Genomic DNA, 16,264 nt, shown 5'->3' on the forward strand with positions numbered 1-16,264 from the left:
AAAAAATGGTTTGTGGGTTATCTGTGAACATGCAACTTTTTTCAGAATTGTAAATAAGGAAGTTCTAGATTCTGAACAAATCTGATGCAAAAATAAGGAAATAAACTGGGGTTCTGGCTAAGTGTGTGTCTTCCTACCATGTAACATTTTTTGAAATTCAATAACTACATTTCAAGCTAAAAATATTCCTATAAATTTTCTTTTTCATCAGTTATAATGAACTATTCCTGTATTAATCATATTTTGCCAATTAATTGAATAATATTATTCCTCATGTATCCCAATGATATGCTGAGATTTCACCATATTTTCTCAAAAAAAAAAAAAAAGGAAAAAGAAAAGTACTTTACATTATATGGGTCTAGCCGAAACCCTGGAATAATTTTAGACTTTTCTCCATCTGTTGAACTATTTGGACAGATATACTTCAAAGTATATTGATGGGAAATGTGTTAAAACTTATGTAATCTGCCTTTGCTGCTGCTGCTGCTAAGTCGCTTCAGTCGTGTCCAATTCCATGCGACCCCATAGACGGCAGCCCACCAGGCTGCTCTAAAAGTTTTTGGCCATTGGAATTTACATTTCAAGTATATTGTTTTAATACAATTCATCAGGCTATTAAAGAAATTCATTATTTACACAAACAAAGCTAAACATTCCCTAGACAAACTGGTAAAATGACTAAAATGAAAATAGTTCATTTTTCCTCTTTGGCCAAAACCACAAAAATGGGATTTTGTCTTTTCACTAGCAACCCTGAGTAGACACAATTTAAACCTCAGAAGCTCCAATTTCCTGGTTGTCCTCCGTTTGAAAGGAAAATCATTTGTTTTACCATTTTGCCCTTAGAACAGGTAGAAGATACCAGATTCTTTAAATAGCATGTGACTATAGCACATGACTTGACTATAGCAAACAGTCAAGAAGCATTTGTTGAATTAATTTTAACAAAGAGCTGTGAATCTTCTGTTTAAGCTATTATGTTTACACATATTTCAATATTAATACAGCAAAATTTTCTTTTTTTCTTTTAGGTTCTGAACCTCTTTCTGGCCTTATTGTTGAGTTCATTTAGCTCAGACAATCTTGCTGCTACTGATGATGATAATGAAATGAACAATCTCCAGATTGCAGTAGGAAGGATGCAAAAGGGAATTGATTATGTGAAAAATAAGATACGGGAGTGTTTCCAAAACACCTTTTTCAGAAAGCCAAAAGTTATAGAAATCCATGAAGGCAACAAAATAGACAGCTGTGTGTCTAATAATACTGGAATTGAAATAAGCAAAGAGCTTAATTATCTTAAAGATGGGAATGGAACCACCAGTGGTGTAGGTACTGGAAGCAGTGCTGAAAAATATGTAATTGATGAAAATGATTATATGTCATTCATAAACAATCCCAGCCTCACTGTAACAGTGCCAATTGCTGTGGGAGAGTCTGACTTTGAAAATTTAAATACTGAGGAGTTCAGCAGTGAGTCAGAACTAGAAGAAAGCAAAGAGGTAAGAATGATTTTAAAGTTTTTCTTGCATTTCCTATACAAACCATGTACCACAGCCACTTATAATTTTTATTATGTTTATAGGCATTATTAAAAAGTATATTAAAAGCCATATATACAGTAATATTGGAAAATTATCAGATATTCTTCTTTGGGAGTTCCTTCCATTGAAATTCCAACTTTTCATAGGACATCATCATTCTGAATAGTTAGTCTATTCATCTTGATATTTTAAAGTCTGATTAAAAAATATGGCCTTCCAAAAAGGAGATTTTATTTAACACATTCTTTTATACACTACAGTATGCTTTTTAGAAAAATAAATAAACCATATTTTACCGATCATTGTGAAAGTATCATATCTTTACTTTGTATAATATGTTAAGTTTTGCTATGATATTTTAATGTGAATGTTTGTGTAGTTTTGCTCACCTCTGAACCTTTTATTGACTACTGATAACAGTGTTATTCATTAATGAAAATTTTATTCATATTAGGGAAATAAGAGTAGTAATGATTACATTTTGGCCCAGTCAAGGAAGAACATATTTATAAGGTCTTCCAGATTAACCTGGAAATACTAAGAACTACTTGGAAAAACTCCACTTAAGGATTACAGCTGACCTGTAGACTGAAAAGCTATCCTTACTGTCATATTACTACTTATTTAAAAGAAAAGGAAAAAGGAAAGGCAATGTTCTTCTTGCAGGATTAGAATTCACAGGGAGTCTATGAAAGTAGTTCAAGGCTATTAATTCTCCAATTCTGTGTTGTGGAGAGCAGGATTAAATTTTTTACTATTTCTTATTTATAGAGTTCTTATATGCTAGTAGGAAGTTAAGTCTAACACAGAGTTATAAAGACAGGTTTTAACTTAAAAGTATAAATAGTGACACCATAGGAATCAGACAAATAATGTCTGATTCTGTGAGCATATTTGCATAGTTCGGAACCTTGAATTCTGTGGCAACAGAATTTGTATAAGTAGCTGACAGTGTCACAATTCACATGCCTTTTTTTTCAGGCATTTCAGAGCTTCTGAGATATAACAGTACATTTGGAAATATTTTGAAAAAGGTAAAAATATATACAAAATGAGGTATAATATCCTTTCTCTGAAATTCCACTCAAAGTCTGCTTAATGAGTTTAATTCTAAGTTATGTGTTGCTGTTTCTGGTAAGATAAGAATTCAGTTCTAATTTTATTTCCCATCACTTGACAAAGACTTACTTAAGAAAATCATCAATTAGTTAACAAGCATTTATTGAGCACTTCTGTGAACTCAGCACTCCCCTGGGCAGTAAAGGTAAGGGAAGAGATACAGGAGAGATTCATAATATAACCCTTTCCAGGGAATTCTCAAAATCTTCAAGGAAGCTAATACTAACTCAGAAAATCATTAAAGGCCTATTAAAAAGTTTAATCCTAAAGGACTGACTATAAGACTTATAAAGACTATAGGTATCGAGAACAGCAAGAACATAGCAAATTGCTAAATGAGGAGATAAAATCGAAGTAGGCCTTGAAATGTGGATCAAATACATGAACAGAAAGCCAAAAGCAGAAAATACTAAACAAAAACCAGAGTTAGAGTGAGCTTGGTAGTTAGGTGCAGCAGTGAAATAATCAGTATGAATAATGTATTGGTTGAGAAAGTGGAAAAATATGTTTGAGTGAGTAAGGTAGTTTCAGATAATACAGTCTTGAAAATCAGCCAAAGAGTTTGGAATTGGCTATATGATCAATAAGGAGCTATCTGTTCTGAAGCAGGTGAAAAGCAATAGGAAAGTGATGTTTTAGGAAAATTTATTCCATAGTAATGAGTAAAGCAGTTTAGAGTGAGGAGTAAGGGTTATCTTGAGGAATAATGCGGTAACAATCATTTGATAATAACAAGGTGATAGAAATATGGGCTCTGGTAATAAGTATGGCAGATGAGACTAACAGGCAATTTGACAAACCTAGTAAAGAGTTTGAGAAGCTGGAAAAACGGTAATGCAACTGTCTGAAATGATCTTTTAGGTGACCAGGTTTATGGGAAAAGAAGGAATTCAACTGGGATATACTGAATTAGAAGTGGGATACAATGGTAACCACAGCCTGGATGAGCAGTCAGGGGTTCAAAATAGATATGATAACACAGATTTCATCATTATCTGATTCCTTAAAAACAAAGGAGTTCACCACAGAAGTAATTGCAAAGAGAAAACAAGGGAAGACTAGGGACAAGACTAGCCTGGGGTCAAGAAGAGATAGGAAAGCCAAAGAGGTTGAGAAACTTTTGCTACATTAATATTATAGGTTTCACCTCACTGCACTCATGGAAATGATATATGTTCATTTCTTTTTACCAAAAAGTTGGTTTCCAGAATACTTCAAAAACTCTGTGATGTCCACAGATATTTCAAATGATTGCTTTAGAATACTACTACCTTATTAGCCTATCTTTTTAATAGCTAAAAAATCATAAATTTGGAACAAGGAAATATATCTTTATCTTCAAGCCATGGAAAACATTTTATTATCAGAATAAGATTTCTTTTTTGGGTGAATTTTTAAAATAATCATCTGTCCTCTTCCTAGCTAGTTTTGGGTAAATAGAATTCAGTTACTGAATTAAATTGTTTAAAATATACAGATATAATAGAGGGAAAATACTTGCAAGTTAATATAAAATCAAATACTTCTATAAAGTTAGGATAAAACTTTAAATTATTTTGCACAGTAAAATTAAATTCAAGCATAAGTTTTCTGTGGATGAATTTTTAAATAGTACCAGAAAAACCTTTAAAAATAATAGGGCAATTCTCACGTATGCTCACACAAAGTTTAAAAGTACAGTTGACCACTGAACAACATGAGAGTTAGGTGTGTCAACCCTACACCCAGTTGAAAATCCCGGTACCGTTTACAGTTGACCCTCCATATACAAGGGCTTCCCTGATAGTTCACTTGGTAAAGAATCCAGCTGCAATGCAGGAGACCCTGGTTTGATTCCTGTGTTGAGAAGATCCACTGGAGAAGGGATAGGCTACCCACGCCAGTATTCTTGGGCTTCCCTTGTGGCTCAGCTGGTAATGAATTCACCTGCAACACAGGAGACCTGGATTCGATCCCTGGGTTAGGAAGATTCCCTGGAGAAGGGAAAGGCTACCTGCTCCAGTACTCTGGCCTGGACAATTCCATGGGCTGTAGGGGTCTCAAAGAGTAGGACACAACTGAGCGACTTGAACTCCATATACATGGTTTTGTAACTGCAGTTCCACATCAGCAAATTCAGCCAACTGAAGACCCTACAGTACTGTAGCAGTGACTACTGAACAAAATCTGTGTGTAAGTACACCTGAGTAGGTCAAATCTGTATTGTTCCAGGGTCAACTATATACTGTTTTTAAAAACAAAAGCAAAAATAAGCATTATAGAACAGATTTAGATAAATTTCAGCAAATTTCAGTTTTAATCTGAAATCTCTGAAAACTGCTATCATTGAACACAGGTCACAAGTCAGATTTATATTTATGTTGGCTGGGTTGTTCTTTTTTAATAGCTATAGCACATACACATTCATACATACACACACAAATTAAAAATAATGTATCCATAAAATAGCATTTTGGTTTATGCTTATTAGTTTTTTGAACACAAGTAGAAAAAGCACATTGGGCTGGGCTTTGGGGGACACAAAATATCTTTTGCTGACAAAGTGAAAAATCATACAAGTTAAACCTAACAGAATGATATATTTCAAAAGAAAGGAAAAAGAAAAGAAAAAAAATTTTGCAACATTATTTGTGCTTTAAAAAGAGGCAGTGAATTAATCATTAATTTAGATAGTACTTAAAAACTCGACTCTATTACTTCCACTCATTTTTATAATAAAGTATATGTAGCTATATCACAGTGGAGGAGAAATTATCTCTAGAAACTTTTAAAAATAAAAATATGAATTGCTATTATATTATGTAATATAAATTTTATATATGTGTATCTTTCTATGGACCACTAGCATAAAAAGACTTGGTATAGAAACAAACATAAAGCTTTGCATGAAAAAATTTAAGGAAATTGAAGTCATGGATTTCAAAATAGTGATCTTTTTATTTTTGCAAACTTGATATTATACCTGTCTTGTGACAAGATTTAATATAGAATTTTGCTTTTATATTTTTACAGTTCACATAAACATAATTTCTTGACATTTTTATGTAACTATGGATTTTTACAGTTTAGTTCTTAAAAGGTTTCATTGTCTTCCTAGGTGAAGGATATAGAATAAATGCTCTTAAGAATCATATTTGAAGTTGAATTCCATAGCACAATCTAGGAATATCATCCTGTGACCTTCACTGCTTACCATTCTTACTTCTCACAGGGGTAAAATCGAGCTGGAGCCATCAAGAATGAAACTCTGGTGTTTTTAAACCAGCCAGAGGCTCGTGTCACCACTTTTACCCAGGTTACCCAAGCAAGTTGTACATGTACAATCACTTTCTAAATAAATTTTGACTGGCCTGCATGCTACTCAGCTGCGTTCCTTCCCCTGCCATGGCAAGGAAGTGCTAGGCGTGCCCAGCTGCTGTCTGCTGAATCGTGTGACACTCACAGCATGGTCAGGCAAGACGGGCAGTCCCAACACCACATTTGATTCTGCTAATGACTTTCCCGTTCAGTCTTTTTAGGCTTTTAAAAGCAATAATTGCATGCTCTATAGGATTTATATCTATTTTTAAATGATAGAAATGTTTAAAGTTCACTTTGAGAGCATGCACTTTTTTTCTGCTTTTGTTTCATTAAAATAAGATCACAACTTTTTGTTGTTGTTGATTCAGCCCTTATAAGTAAATTGTATTACCAAAATGAGCCTCGCAGGGTTTTTTTTTTAGTATTGCCATTTTCAGATCATTATATTCAGATCTGTGAATATAATTTTCAACCCATCCAATTCGTGTGCTCCAGATGGAAATGTTTGCTTTCATGTTTTGTGGGAAGCCTCTGTTAAAAAAAAAAAAGAATAAGGTGATCATGAATGTTTGGATATAGAAGGGCCATAGTCTGTATACATTTGGGCACCACATATCTTGGATTTTCATGTAGTTTGGAAAAGTTGTTAAGTCACGTGTCTGCAGAACTCTAAGCGACTATTATCAAGTAATTAAAAGATGAAAAGCAACATGATACAGGCTAGGAAAAATTCACTGCATCGTGATCATTAAGTAATGGGTTCAGTGTACCCGTTAGGTCTTTTTCCCCTGATCTACATTAATTTCTCCCTATATGTTCAACCCCAAACTGAGCAGGCAAAAAGGAGACTACTTTTGATTATTATTAATTATTAACTATAGTTTTATGATGAGTAAAGGATATTTACAAAAATTAATGTAGGTTTGTGGATGAAATAAATCTTTCGGTAATTTCTCTTGACTCCACTTTTCCTGTTACTGGAATAGCAGCCATAGTGAGTGTTCTTAAAAAAAAAAATTGAAAAGCAAAAGTAAAAAGTTCATGAGGATTAGTTTATGAAAAGTTTTCAAGGCTTTTGGTGGGGAAAAAAAATCTGACTAGATCTTGTGGTTTGTCTCCAGGTTTAATTAATACATACTCTCTTCCTCTTTAGGAATAACTGAGAATTAATTGCAAAATGCAACAAATTCAGTCATTAAATTATTAATAAAAACTAGAAAAAAATATGGTCCCTGGCGATTCATGTAATTTTACTTAGCAACGACTTTTTAGTTTTAGGAGTAAAACAATATGTTATTAGTCATTGAAGAAAATCTGATTATTTTTTCTTCACAAGCAGGGCAGAATTAAATGGTATTGGAAAATTACCTTTTAAACAATGTTTGTAAAGATTCCCTCTTTTTCAAAGCCATTATGGAAACTTCGAAAATGATGCTTGACTGAAGGTCCCAGGCACGTATGTACCCCTCTGGGAAAGGCCCTGTGCTCTGTTTTCAGAATCTGGAGAGCAATAGCTTCCCATTTCTATTAGGTTCTCACTGCCTTCCAAATGTTCTTTGTGAAATTGAATGTGAGACATTTCAAACTTATCTTGATCTTCAGGGAACGATTTTGGTGCTTCAGTTTATTTCTGCTAAAATAAAAAGTAGGGCAAGTTTAGATAGAAATTTTTGTATATCTTCCTAAGATAAACCATCTTTTCCTTGGCCTGCTGGATGCCCCTCTGCCTTACCCTTCAACCACTATATAATTAATTTCAATTTCCTATATTGTGTTCTTAGTAAGGCTCTTTCAAAATAAAAGGAGCATCAGGGTTGTTGCACAAAATATGCTGAGGTCAGACCAAATAGAGGTGGTTTATATTTTTCACCATTCAGTGAGCAGTCCAGAAAAAAAAAGAGTTGTTGGTTTCAGTCATGTTCTTCGTGCCTTGGAATAGGAGCCTCATGGCCTCACTGTGTGGCTACCTGTTCTTCAAGTGAGATATCCCAAGTCAAGATATGGATATGCATATCCAAAAGATCAGACTAAGGCCCTGAGAGATTGCATAACCAAAAGATTGTCTGCTTCTACTTGCAAGACGAAACCCAGAAGTTTTGAAAGAAATGGCTAGATTTTAAAGGCAATCTGTAATGGCTGAATCTTTTAATTTTGCCTTTTGAATCATACAGCAATTTGTGAGAGTCAAACATTTGATAGCTAACTGAAAATAAATGAAATGTGAGCGCATTTCGGTGGAAGTAGGCCAGTTGCTAACATTCTCTTCTATTTCTGAAAGTTAAATTTCACTATTTAATTGGATAAAAATTAAGAGCCATATTTGCCATAAAGGGGAATTTCCAAATAAGATCATGTTATCAGAGGGGAAATGGTCATTTGGGGGGCTGATTCTGTCATTTCTTATGAGTTGTATTTGCAGCTAACCCTGAAAACTTGACATTCAGGTACCATGTCTTTGACAACATGGTTCTTGGATCAGCGTGCAGCTTCCACAGCATTGCGCCAGGCTTCTGCTACAGCCAGGCATGTTTTCTGTGGCTGAATTAGGCCTGGAGAATGTTGCATCTTCAAACCTGCTTTCCAGTGTGCATTTGTAGAGCATAAGCCATCATCCCTCTGTAGACTCGGTAGTTTCTACAAGGGATGGAAGAGTCTACCTTAAGTGTCATAAAATATTGGACGGGTAGGGAGAAAATAGTACAAGGAAACAAGTGATGAGCTTGTACTATGTGGCTTTATATGGAAGCTTTCTACTGTTATGTCTATATACCTCATTACATTTTTCTGACTAATTTAGAACAAATACGAATTTCAGTTATTTAGTATAGTCACCAAGTTCCTTAATGTGGAAAACTTCATTTCAGGTTTATTTGGTTTTTTGTTTTTTATCATTGTAGTATCACAGCTATGGCAATTTAAAGAAAGTAAGTTATACTTTGTATTTATCATTAGTCACCTGCTTTTAAATTAGTTACATGCTTTTAAATAAATTTGGAAGCCATTTTGGTATGGTTATGATAAAATGTATCACAAATTACTCTCTATCAGAGTATGAATGCCAAAGTGATGAATTTAATTAGAAGTGTTTAGATTGTGAAGATAGTTATCATATCCATGTACAGAATTTTAAATGCTTAAGTAGTTTTCTAGGATATAAATTTTAAAATTTAAAAATACAGGAGTAAAATTCTGTATGTTTCCAGTGACTAAAACTCAGGCTGTATATCTTAATTGGTAAGTTGCTGCAACTTAATAAGAACACAGTCTAAGTTTTAATTTATAAATGTAGACAAATTCACAACTTTAAATTGTTTATATAGTTGATACAGCATTTTTATAAATTCATAGGATAAAGTGTATGTACTTTCGTATGATAAAAAATGGGGCCTAGGGAGACTACACCATGAATAAGACTGACTTCTCCAACTATCAAGATTAGCTTTATGTCTATTTCCAGAGGTAAAGGAGCCTTCCACAAAGCACTTTTTAGTGACAAGAACACTAGCCTGCCAACTATTTTTTAAGCTTTGGTACATCAAGTCTGTGAACATTCCTTAAGGAGTTTTCCAGAGCATAAGATTGACGAGTTTATACTTATACTCAGAACAACTCCTGGATAACAGTGAAGCAATTCTTCATGTAAAATGGGTTTTGCTCATTTGAGAACGGAATTTGTTGTTATTGTTTAGTCCTTGTCTGTTTCCAAAAGACATGCTACGCTTCATAATGCCAGGCAGATGGAGGTAAACTAGCTCACACACTGACCCTCTCTGCTTTACAATGTACATAACCTCCATAGACATTTAGAAAATTGAAATTATTTATATTCAAACATATATTAACCACATTCACGAAAGTTCACAATCTAAAGACAATACCAACAACAAAGATACAGCCAGAGGTCAATATTTGGTAAACAGCAGAACTGTTGTTCAGATTAATGGCTACCATTACTTGTGCTGTGAAGGATTTGCTTTAAATAAGTATTTGTATTTAAATATAAGACTCTTGAATAATATATGACAGAGAATTAAAATGCAAAAAATTGAACACTTCACAACTGTATTAACAGTGGTAAAATAAGTGAAGGGTGAGTATATTTTCTAAAGTTTTCAAATGGAAAAGTATATGTGTATTTTTGCGTATATACATATATGCTTATTACTTTCTTCCTTCAGATTTCTTTATTGAATGTCTGCCAATATTTTAGAAAAACATTTTGGAAACATGCTTTTATCACTAAAATATCATTAATTAATTTTTATTCATTAAGAAAATGCATTTTCTAATAAAATTAAACCTTCTGTAAAGGCCACAACTGAGTTGTGTATCCAAATGAAGAGATCAAATTATCTAAACACTATAATTCTCTCTGTAAGAGTAATAACAAAATGCATTCACTCATTCATTTATTCATTTTTCATAAATTCAGCCTATTTAGTGTCTATTCTATGCTTGGATCTTTTGGTGTATAAATATGTGTATGTGTGTACATTTTAATATATATGTGTATATATGTACATAATTATACAATTTTATGTATATATATAAAATATACATATATATTTCTGAGAATATTTGGTCAAAGCAAACAAGTATTATCAACAAAATGTTATATAAAATTTAACATGGAGAAATCATAATAAAGAAAAGCTTCATGGAAAGGGGATCATGACCGGGCTCAGAATAAATTCTTCAGCTTGGATTGGCCAAGAGGAAGAAGAAACATTAAGCTTTTTATAACTAACCTCAAAATAATTTCGTTTCTTATTGGTTTTATTTATACAGTGGATATTATTGCTGCCACTCATGAAATGTCATAGTGTCCAACCTATAAACCAGTAAAACTGAAAGGGAAGAGTTATTTAGTATGTTTTTGGATTTACCAGAAGCTACTGCAGTTCTATTCAGCAGTAGCTTTCCTCGGAGAAGGCAATGGCACCCCACTCCAGTACTCTTGCCTGGAAAATCCCATGGGTGGAGGAGCCTGGTGGGCTGCAGTCCATGGGGTCGCTAAGAGTCAGGCACGACTGAGCGACTTCACTTTCACTTTTCACTTTCATGCATTGGAGAAGGAAATGGCAACCCACTCTAGTGTTCTTGCCTGGAGAATCCCAGGGATGGTGGAGCCGGGTGAGCTGCCGTCTATGGGGTTGCACAAAGTCGGACACGACTGAAGCAACTTAGCAGCAGCAGCAGCAGCAGTAGCTTTCCTGGGATTTTCTTACAAAAGTAAAGACATTCTGGCTATAAGAAGTGGAAAAATTTTGAGAGAAGAAAATATGTCTTGAACTTTCACCTCTACAAAAAGTAGAGGATTTTAATGGTAAAACTTTTTTACTATAATGATCCTATGAACCATCAGCCATAATTGATGGCTTATTCTCTCCTCAGCATATTTTGGACATGGAGATATTTTGTTATAGAATTATATCTTGACTTAGGGTAACTTTCATAATATATTTAACTGGACATAGTTAACCTCATTCTCCAAATAATACCACCGAAAGTATCACCTGGATATTACTCTTCAGTGTTCACATTATAAAATATTAACCTAACATTTGCATGGTGATTTCAAAAAGCTACAAATTTTGAGTCAGATATCTTCCAATATGACCTATGTTTAGGTAGTCATTCAGGTATTTTTCAGTAACATGTTAACTCTTTCAGAGGGCTAGGGCAGAGTGACCCTACCTCTCAGTTACTAAAGTTAATGGGGCCTTTGAAACCATTAATATGTCAATGTTCTTTCATTCTAAAAGCTTTACATTGCCTGGTTGTGCTATATGTGACATTTTTGCATCACTTTTCATAAAAAATTCCACATCCATATTGTCTTCCCAAGTGGTATTAGAGTTCTTATAAGATATTTATTCTTGCAACACTAAAGTGGCTCTTCCTAGCCATGTGGCATGTCACAGTGATTTATTTAAAGGAAAAATTCACAGCCTGATCACATGTTGAATTCAGAATACACTCCTAGTGAAAGTCTATATAGATTCTGAGCAGTGTCATTCATGAAGAAATTTCCATTTCATTTAGAATTCTTTGGCAAGTACTGAATTCATTTAAGCAGTTCAAAAAAAAGAGAGAGAGAGATCCATCATTTTTCAGCTTGTAAAGTAAGAAGAAAATTATGTAAGCCAGAGAAAAATATAGCACAAAGTTGAAATATAATGACTGTGACTAATGTTAATCTGCTGCTCTTCCTTTCTAAAATTACAGAAACATGAACTGTAGTTATAGACAACTGGTAATGTTCTTTGCCCTCTGAAAATTTCCATTGGAAGAGTGGAAATAACAATTTGATTTGAAGCATTTTAATTAATATAATCAGTTGTGAATGTCAGTATACCAAACTTATCAAACTATTCTCAATTTGGCCTGAGTGTTAATGTATGAAATTATTTTCACATGGCATCCATAGACAAACAGAGATCATGAAGTTAATCAGCATAATCACTCCTTTCCAAATCACCCACACTGAATGCTCCCTAACCATTTTCTGTCTGAATCAAGTTATGTTGTTTTGAATAATAGGACTTTATGTTAAATTATGAGTACAAAATTATCAGGACGGTTAAGAGAGCCAATACTATCACTACCACCACCATTTTTTTTCACACCATGTCTGAGCATTTTCAAACTGATGGATTAAAAGGGAAGAAAAATCACATCTTTGCAATGGGGTTTTATTTCCAGAAATTAAATGCAACCAGCTCATCTGAAGGAAGTACAGTTGATGTTGCTCCACCTCGAGAAGGTGAACAAGCTGAAATTGAACCTGAGGAGGACCTTAAACCAGAAGCTTGTTTTACTGAAGGTAAACAAGCTCTAATATGGTTAAATCCAAACTCTCTTCTTTCCTTATAGAGACTAAATATACCTCACTTGAACGAAATATTTCAAAGAAACAGTGAAGGTATATTTATCTTTGTTTTGCTCTTTTCTTCCAAAAAGTTCATTTATCTGTATTTCCTGATTATATTAGCAGTTTCTGTGCCTGGACAATAAGATAATTTGACATGTCCTTTTTTTCATCCCAGAATGTGGAGAAGTGAACCGTAGGAGATAAATGGTATTCTGGAACATCTTCTCATTACTGATAAAGCAATCCCTTCAGACTTCACTGGCAATGTTGTGATTTGGTTTATAGATGCTGCAATAACTATACCCCATCTCTTACAGTTTCAAATGTGGTTAATTTGTGCTGTGACCAGAGCTGTTGAGGGATATAGATGCATTGCAGAGCCTTGGCAGGGAGACCAAGTTATTTTCACAGCCACCAGTACAGTGTCCAGCACACAAATCAATAAAGATTTGCTGATTCAATGTGATTGGACTGAATCCCATAAGTAGTAACTCAGACAGTGAGAGCCCAAGAGCGGTTGGAAGTTAGAAATAATGTGAAAGCGAAGAGGGGGAGGACAAAGGAAGAGAGATACTGACTGACAAGATGAGTCATAGGTGTGACTAAGAAAAGCTCTGAGGTTGAAAATAAACAGCTTGGGAAAACTGACAGAGGATGATACCCAGGAAGACAGAGGGATTTTCCATGTGAAAAGAAGTGAGTAAAAATCCAGGATCACATCAAAAAAATGAATAAACAATTTGAACATGTAGTTTTTCCCCAAACCTCAGAGGTGTCCTTATCTATGATTGGCCTTGAGGCAAAGAGAGATCCTATGCAGTGTTCAAGAATGGAACTGTTTATACTCAGGTAACTCTCGGTAAAGTAATTCCTTGAATTCTGGGTAACTGGCTGATATGTAAGTCTGAGAATGATTCACTATACAGGATGGATGCTGAAAATAGCTACAGAATGAAGTAGCCAGTTACTTTATAGAATGATGATCTGAGATTGGGATGGGGAGGGAGCAGCAAAGTTAATTTCTTCCTACATAAGATGAAAATATATTTTTCTAATTTATTACGATGTATGCTGTCTTTTAGGATGTATTAAAAAATTTCCATTCTGTCAAGTAAGTATAGAAGAAGGCAAAGGAAAAATCTGGTGGAATCTTCGGAAAACCTGCTACAGCATTGTTGAACACAACTGGTTTGAGACTTTCATTGTCTTCATGATTCTTCTCAGCAGTGGCGCTTTGGTGAGTATGACACATATTGGCAAGAATCAGGTTCTAGTGGTGGGCTGCAGTCCATGGGGTCGCTAGGAGTCGGGCACGACTGAGCGACTTCACTTTCACTTCCATGCATTGGGGAAGGAAATGGCAACCCACTCCAGTGTTCTTGCCTGGAGAATCCCAGGGATGGGGGAGCCTGGTGGGCTGCCGTCTCTGGGGTCGCACAGATTAGGACACGACTGAAGCGACTTAGCAGCAGCAGCAGCAGCAGTGAAATAGTTTTACTCAAAAAATACCAGAAGCATCCCCTTAGTTTAAGGAGCAAAACAAGAGGTACATCTACACCTTGCAGAGCTTGGCACCCAGGGTTTAACTATACAAAATTCAGTAAGGAATAAATCAGAACCATGGAATTTCTCATCTGGTGTTTTTCTAATAGATGTTTTCCTCACTGAGACAACCATTTATAGGGGTATTCTGTAACTACATTACCTACTATGTCAAATCCCATCCAATTCTCCCTAACAGTCATAGTAATATTTATGGACTGCTGGTGGATTTTTTTTTGTCTAATTAATTTATTCTTTCAAAGTGAGCCAGATAATTCAGAGCATCAGTGAAAGTAAGGTTAGAATAGGCCAAGTCTATCCCTCATTAATAGAACTTCTGGTTATTTTCTGAGTGTACATTGCTTCTCTAAAAGCATGTCTTTGTAGTAGTAATTGAGACAGAGATTATGGGGTGAGAGGCAGGGAAGAAAGCATACACTAAATCAGTAAACTATTGACATTTCCTTGCCAATATTTTCCATTAGCTTCAGTCTTTAGATTTTGTCTGGTTCCATGTCAATCTAATATTAGCCAATATTTCTCAAATTAGTGCTTTGTGCCAAGTATACTACTTGCAATTTTATCAAGTATTTGGTGCAGGCAAGCCATTGAAGTAAAATAAAAGCATTCTTGATTTACAGGCTTTTGAAGACATATACATTGAACAGCGAAAGACTATTAAAACCATGCTAGAATATGCCGACAAGGTCTTCACTTACATATTCATCCTGGAAATGCTTCTCAAATGGGTAGCTTATGGATTTCAGACATATTTCACTAATGCCTGGTGCTGGCTAGATTTCTTGATCGTCGATGTAAGTATCCCAAGTGATTTTTATAAAATTATTTTTTAAAAGGCAAGTGTGATATTTCATTTATTTCTATAATTAAAACCTTGACTTTAATTAGAACCTAGTTGCACTAATTCTGCCACAATTATGCAACTACCTTTTAAAAACTACAATAAACACAAAAATGAGGAAAATCTCATGGAAAGCAGTAGAAGAGGTCCTAACAATGTGGACAGTAGTCAGAGAAAACACAGAGTTTCTTCTTTTTGTGAAAGTTAAGGGTCTGAAGGTAAGGAATATCTAACAATCTGTTCATTGACAGGTGTAGCTCATTAAAAGCACACTCGAAAAAAAAAGTTTCTCTAGGAGGTAAAATCAAGACAGCTTTGGGGCCAGGAAACTGTCAGGATTGCACTTTAATCCCTTACTAGAATGCATGTTGCTGAATAATGTTAAAATAACCTATTTACTGTATTCATTCAGCCACAAGTCCACAGAGACAATAAAATGTATTTCCATTCTTACATGGGTAGTTAGATATCCCAGTAGCTAATGGGATATTTACCAGGCAAAGAGTTAGGTGTAGAAGTCCTATTCTGAATCGGATTACCATGAAGTGAGTAGTCATGGGAACTGTATCAATAATGAGACCTGTCTGACTTGCAGCCTACTTTTTTACTGTCGCAACGGAGAGGCATTGGGGCAAAATTACAGTAAGCTGGTCTTTTGTAGTCTGTGATATTCCACTGCACAAGGCTTCTAAGTCCCCCTCCTGACCCTCAAAAAGGTGCTTTAAGCACTATCTCTAGCTGTTTCCCAATGATCATAAAGCACCTTATTTTTAGTTCTAACACTTGTCACTGTGAATCAATGATTGCTGTATCTGTTTATTCATTCTTTTTATCATCTTTGACAAGTCTGGGCCTGTCGAAATGCTACTCCCTTTTCTCCCCACATATACACTCACAGTTCTATAACCAAAATGCATGTTCAACCCTTTGAGTTGACAAGAAATCTGCAAGTCAAGTCACTATTAATAAATCAGAAATGACTTCCAATTTTTCATGTCTGATCTTTAATGAATAATAGAG

The 16,264-nt window shown here is 34.7% G+C and overlaps 1 protein-coding gene across 1 annotated transcript in view; it reads left to right on the forward strand.

Annotated features, from left to right (window-relative positions):
• Positions 1–16,264, forward strand: part of LOC128043229 (sodium channel protein type 3 subunit alpha) — an 84,642-nt gene that overhangs the window by 47,077 nt on the left and 21,301 nt on the right. The window contains exons 16-19 of the mRNA XM_052635523.1: positions 1,035–1,505; positions 12,672–12,792; positions 13,923–14,077; positions 15,024–15,197. Of these exons, the coding sequence (XP_052491483.1) occupies positions 1,035–1,505; positions 12,672–12,792; positions 13,923–14,077; positions 15,024–15,197 (921 nt within the window). The remainder of the gene's footprint in view (positions 1–1,034; positions 1,506–12,671; positions 12,793–13,922; positions 14,078–15,023; positions 15,198–16,264) is intronic.

This window comes from Budorcas taxicolor, chromosome 2 (assembly GCF_023091745.1).
Source record: "Budorcas taxicolor isolate Tak-1 chromosome 2, Takin1.1, whole genome shotgun sequence".
Classification (NCBI taxonomy): domain Eukaryota; kingdom Metazoa; phylum Chordata; class Mammalia; order Artiodactyla; family Bovidae; genus Budorcas; species Budorcas taxicolor.